Genomic DNA, 6,301 nt, shown 5'->3' with positions numbered 1-6,301 from the left:
GAGGGCAAGCAGTCGCAGCGCAACGCGGCCAACGCGCGCGAGCGGGCCCGCATGCGGGTGCTGAGCAAGGCGTTCTCCCGCCTCAAGACCAGCCTGCCCTGGGTGCCACCCGACACCAAGCTCTCCAAGCTGGACACGCTGCGCCTCGCCTCCAGCTACATCGCGCACCTCCGCCAGCTGCTGCAGGACGAGCGCTACGACCCCGGCTACGTGCACCCCGTCAGCCTGGTGAGCCCCGCGCCGCCCGGAGCCAGGGAGGGCAGCCCGACTCCAGCTGCTCGTTGACTCTTGGGCGGGGGGGCTGCGAAAAGACAGGAAACCGATTCCTTGATTAATAAGGCCACCTAAGTGAAGGAGAAGCCCCCCAGGTTATGATTGTCAAATCTTATGGGGGGCTTTGGTCTCTTATGGGGGCTCAGGCCCTCTGAGCTCCCCCATAATGTGCATCCTGGAGGGAAGGAGCTGGCACCGAAGGGGGCCATGAACCAGGTCACATCCCCCCAGGTCCCTCCCTCCCTCCCAAGCCATTAGCTTCAAGACCCCAGAGGCTGCCCAGCTGCGGGGCTGTGTCAGCGCCTCACCACTTCCCTGCTGCTTTGGGGTGGGGGGGCAGGTCCCTCTCTCTGAGCCGGGTGGGACTAAGAGGCAGCTGTGGGCATCCGGTCAGGCTCTTACACAATCAAATAATTCAGGGTGACTGAGACCACACGTAAACCTTATTCAATGAAGGCCTGGTGCACTGCACAGATCTAAACCAGGACACTGCATCCCCCTCCTCCCCTTTTTCTTGATGCCTGCTTGTTCTGTGCAATTTGGTCTGGAATAAATCAGGAGTCTTGTTTATGATATCAGGAAGGCAGTTCCAAAGCCATCTGCACAAGTTGGAAGGGGGAACAAGTGGCGGCTATCAGTTAAGGTGCATTTGAGTATCACTGTAGCACTCTTTAGTGAAGCCAGTTGGCAGTAGTTCCCCAGGGGAAAGCAAACTTTATCCTAATACAGATATAAAACCTAGTAAATTAGCATCAGAGTCAGACCCTTAGCAGTGACAAAATTGAACTTCAGGGTGCAACCATCCTCCTAATATGACACTTTTTTTTTCTTTTCTTCTCTTTTTTTTTCTTTCTTACAGACTTGGCCATTTGTGGTTTCAGGAAGACCAGAATCAGACCCCAAAGAAGTTTCTGCTGCCAGCAGATTATGTGGAACTACAGCTTAGTTGAAGTAAACTGTTCCCTCTCCCTCCCGGATATTTTTAAGAACTGTGATTTTTACAGGCACAAAGCAAGTAGATGGTGACAAGCCACCATCTCCAACAAATGATCTTAAATCTGTGTACCCTGCCACATAAAGGGGAAGCAAAAAGGGAGGAGGTGAGATGGGGATTTTTCTGAACTGGCTGCAGCAGCTGAAGTCTGGAATTTGGAAAGGCCTTACTTTTGCTGCATTACCACTGCCTGAGGACCTGTTGTTCTGAGGCTTTTAAACTAATGAAAAAGGAGTATAATGTTTATAGAATTAACAGCATGGACCAAAATACAACTCTACGAACTAACAGTGTTATTTGTATTCCAAAGAAAAGCAGTATTCTAGAGTAGGTTTCAAACTCGGATAGATTTATAATATATTTTGATGGCTTTTGTATTTGTGGATTCTATTTACTGCAGCTATATGCAATACATGTAGTCCTTCCTACTACTTTTGTCTTTGTAACTAGACTTTCCTTAAAGACCTTTAAGTAACATAAACTAGGTCTTGCTAATAAGGTTATGGTCATTGGAATTAGATTATCACCCTCCTTTATGTATTAAAGTGCCTTTCACAAAAGTGGAGGACTACTTAAGCAGAGTTTCCATGCCTTAACTTGAAAGGAGAATTCAGATTAGTCTACAATTAGGGCACATGCATTTAAAAGAACAGTTTTGTATCAAACAATACAATTTACACTTTTCCTGTCACATTATGCTCACCTTTGGAGTATGTTAACCTGACTTCTAGTGATATTTCTTCAGCAATTGTAGTGTTTGTAATGAGAAAATGCCATCAAATGAGTTGCAAATTGTAAATAATTTTATTTTTTTATAAATGACATTAAAATCTTTTTTACAATTATTCTGTGATTTTATTGGTGCTATGACAGTGTCTAGCTACATCCGTGTAGGTACACGTTAGTAATTCTTGAAATCCAGCCTTGTAAACACATTATTTCCTTCTTTTCTTCATCTTGTGTGTGGGGTATTTCTCTACAAACACAGGCAGGTAACAATAACAGCAAAGGAATTCATATATGTTACAGTAACTCATAATTCAGCTGAGGAAAAGCATATTTGAAAGATTACAAAGTACACTTGTTCTTGTTGTTTTATTATTATTATTATTATTATTATTATTATTATTATTATTATTGTCTATTCCGGGAATTGGGAAAACAAATAAATGTCAATTAACAAATGGATGGTCGTAATGTTCTCTTACATAGGGTGAAAGAAAATGTAGTACTCCCTTTGCAACTCTTCCTTGTCATTTTAGTCTTCAGTCTGCCCTGCTTTTATTTGTACTGGTACAGTGAAAGCCATTTCAGGTGTTGTTGTTGGAAGCAGTTTTTTTTCTTGTGTCTAAATACTTCAGATGAAAAATTCCGAGATAAGATTTCTTTCTGAAAACATTTTTGTTTTGTTTTTTTAAGAGTTTAGCTCACGATAGTTCCAATGACTGACCAGAAGGACTGAATCACTTTAGAAAAGACAAGACATCATCTTGTTATAAATACTTGGGTAAAATGGCCTGTGTTCAACAAGAACTGGTTTAATTTTTGCTTCTTGTCAGTTAACCTTGGATCTTTAGAGCAGGGCAAGTTTCCTTTTAGGATGCATGCAGACATTGGATTTAGGTTGACCTAACTAGGGTCCCTGGTACAGCTCCCTGCACCAGTGGACATTTATACGTGCTGCTCCTGATTTATGATTCCACAGTATAAAGTAAGCAGTGTGATTGTAGACCTGCTGCAGGAAACATTTGCACACACCCTCAGCTGTCACAGGCTGACTTTAGGTACTTTCCTGTCCTGCCCAGTAGCGGGTTCACCTATAGAAGAAAAAGGTAGGGAACAATTGAGTAGGGTTGCTTTCTTCAATAGTCAGTGAAAAACAGTTTCTAGTCCCTTAATAACAGAAGTTAGGATTCAATCCACAGTCTCTTGAAGTCAATAGGTTTTCCCAATGACCATTGGGAGTTAGACTGAGTCCAGAGAAAGTTCACTGCAGATAACAGTCCTGATTTGCACCCATGTAACTGAGGTCAGGCTGTACTTTACCCTCTCCAGAAGGAATTTAGAGAAGAGCAAAGTGATCCAAGCCCAAGGGAAGGGCTTTAAGGGTGGTGTAATATATAAAAACAATTGGCCTTATGTTTACCATCAGAGACCCTGTGAAAAGATTATTCAGCAATTTAATGGAGGTGTCACTTGAGATAATTTTATTTGTGACCCTCAGCTGTTTTTGGCCCTGATCCCAGCTATAATTGGTTAATGACTTGGCAATTGGAAAAACAAGGCAAGTGTGGAAAACTTTAAACAGTATAGAAAGATTAGTGTGGACATGCTGAAAAAATATAAAGAAAAAACCCAAACTATGAAGTGGTTGTATGTTTAAAAAAAGAGTAAAAAAATAGGGGTGAGGAGTATGGAAGTAAGAGAAGTATTTAATAGCTGCTATCAATGCAGAATAATATATGTTCTCTAAAATATCCTTCCTCAGTGTAGCTATATTACATGTAATAAAGAGGTGTTTCATAAAATAATGAATGACTTAATATTAGCTTCTTAATTGTAGGTTTCTTTTTAAAGGTTCATAAAGTTCATATTTTCGATTTTATGTACAACCTTTATCCAAGCACACCTCAATCCTAAGCACACCAACGTTAGGACCTGGCTGATACTTTAAGAAAATAATTTAATTTTATTTCCTATACATTTTAAGTAACATTTATCAAGTATAGTTTTTGTTCTGGTCTCTCTACAAGGGGCATTTTATAGTAAGAAAAAACAGATTCTGTATTGCAGGGGTGTCAAACTCCCCTCATGCCCCAGGCTGGATTTGTGGGGCAATTACTGGCTGTGGTGGAGGCAGCAATGGCAGGGCAAGTAGCGGCTGTGGCAGAGCTGGCAGTGGGACAAGCAGATGCCACAGCTTGCCGAAGGGTAGACTCTCTGCTAGACATGTCCCCAAATCCCCTGGCCTGCCAGTAGCCCATCAGTTAGACGGAACAGCTCTGTAGGCAGATCTGGCCCCTGGGAGGTTTTTTATGCCCCTGCTCTATTGTATTACCTCACTATGGGTGAATATTTTGACAGCAACCTTGCTGTCCTATCCATGGAAATATGCATACAGACTCTAGGGCTCTTAGGGTGGAAACAAACCTTTGCACTGTGACAAAAGATTTTATGGCAGCACAAAGGCAAAGCAATCTGACATCTGTATCCTGTGTTATGCCACAAATGGTCAAAATTTGGGGCAGTGTAGTAATAGATTGTGCCCCTTTATTGCAGTGGATGTCTGTTTCTGGGCAGCTGGAGCTGCTCATGCTCTCTAGCTACTCAGGACAGGTAGTCTTGAAGCTTGAGGGGCCCCATCCTGTGCACTCCCTAAGTAGGATGGAGCCCACCAAGCTCCTGGAGTACCTGCCTGGTTTTCCTAGGGATAAGGCAATTTCTTGTACCCTGCTACTTTAGCCAACCCTGAACCCTCAAAGATAAAAGTAAGAAATATATAAATTTAAGTACATTTGGCAATGCCAAGTTCAGTGACATTTTGTTACATGCTAGTTTTTATCACTGACACTAGATAGAGTGTAAGTTAATCTTTATCCCAACTTCATTTGTAGATCTCCTCAAGGCTTTAATGTTTCAAGAATGAAAAGACTTAATCACCTTTTTAATTCAGATTTTACTCAACTAAGACCTATTGAATCTGAAATCTTAAGGCCAAATTCTTACCCCAAGACACATGACCACATTGACTTGGGTGGGAGTTACTTCCATATATCAGAATAAAAAATTGTTTTCTACTACTGTTTATGATATTTTAACTTTATAAAAGCTGCACAGCTTTCTATCACATCACCATCTATAAGGTGAACACTATGTAAAAGGAATTCTCTGATACATAATCACCGCTTATAAACAAGAAGAGTTGCCTCTTAAATAATGACCTTTAAAACTCCTGGGCTAAACAAAATAGATGTCACTTCTCTTTATGAGGTGGCTTTTACCTTTCACAGTTAAATATATCATAAAGGGATTACTTTCAACACCTCAGATTAGCTGTCAATTTAGCGTAAACTTTACATTTTCTTATTTAAAACCAAATCATAGAGCTCTTTACTGGACAAATGAAGAAAGAAAACAAAGACATGAAATATCAGAAGCTGAAATCCATCTATCAGTTTAGCTTGGGATAGCCTTCACGCTCTACATTTTGTTTGCATGGAACCATACACTGTAAGCAATTCTGCTGTATAATCAGTAGTTACTTCTTCCAATAGTAGCAGAGGTAAGGTGCTACTTTGTACTTAAAGGGGGCAGAATCTTGTCATCCTAAGTCACTTGGGCACTTCTGAAAAATGTACTTTTTTATATATAGTAGGTAAAACAGCAAGCTATTATCGTGCAGACCTCTACATTTTAGTAGATTGTTCCCAAAAGGCGGCTAGAATCAGTTAATATGTCATTCAGAGGCACACGTCATACAATACCAATCAGCTACACCTCAAACACTGGTTTAGGAACATGGGAACATAGGCCTGGAAGGGTCTTTGCTGTCAGGCTGCTGGGCTCTCTGTGATTTTTGACCAAGAGATGGTGCCAAAAGTAAAATAAAGTAAGAAAACATTCAGAGTGGGAAGAATGTTACAGTTAAAAGTCCTGCCAGAGTTCAAATTTGGAGGATAAGTAAAAACAAAAAGTTTAAACAGAGCTTTGCTCTGTTCCTCCAAGGATTGGGTATAAAGGCAAAGACAAAAAAGGGAGCCATAGTTCTGTAGCACTTAGTGTTTTTTATATTGTTTTGTTAATGTAGGCAAAGGGGGCTAATTGTGTAATGGTCATGTAGAAATTTGAGCACTGAACTGAATGTAAAAATGAAATGTGAGAGATGTTTTTAAATGGACAGTGCAATAAAAAGGTAAACACAGAAAAAAAAAACACTTTGGGACCTAGCTAAGAATGAAGAGCCAATCTTACACTTATTTGTGGTGGGGGGAGAGGTAAACAAATCTTAGCTCATTGGGATCTGGGGCAAAAAAC

General features: G+C 40.9%; 1 protein-coding gene across 1 annotated transcript; it reads left to right on the top strand.

Moving 5' to 3' along the window:
• The first annotated feature begins 6 nt into the window (after nt 1-6).
• MSC (musculin) lies at nt 7-2,276 on the top strand. The gene is made up of 2 exons (XM_019549185.1): nt 7-228; nt 1,133-2,276. Exons 1-2 carry the CDS (start codon nt 52-54, stop codon nt 1,217-1,219), a joined length of 264 nt encoding a protein of 87 aa, XP_019404730.1. The 5' UTR covers nt 7-51; the 3' UTR covers nt 1,220-2,276.
• Nucleotides 2,277-6,301: the final 4,025 nt, after the last annotated feature.

This window comes from Crocodylus porosus, unplaced genomic scaffold, assembly GCF_001723895.1.
Source record: "Crocodylus porosus isolate Cpor-Errol unplaced genomic scaffold, CroPor_comp1, whole genome shotgun sequence".
Lineage (NCBI taxonomy): Eukaryota > Metazoa > Chordata > Crocodylia > Crocodylidae > Crocodylus > Crocodylus porosus.
The sequence above is the reverse complement of the archived record's forward strand: the minus strand, read 5'-3'. Positions and strand labels throughout refer to the sequence as shown.

Excerpts from the sequence above, each read along its gene's own strand:
- MSC (XM_019549185.1), top strand. The coding sequence starts at position 52 with ATGCGGGTGCTGAGCAAGGCGTTCTCCCGCCTCAAGACCAGCCTGCCC. Across the intron at positions 229-1,132 it reads ACGTGCACCCCGTCAGCCTG|ACTTGGCCATTTGTGGTTTC; the intron begins GTGAGCCCCGCG and ends TCTTTCTTACAG.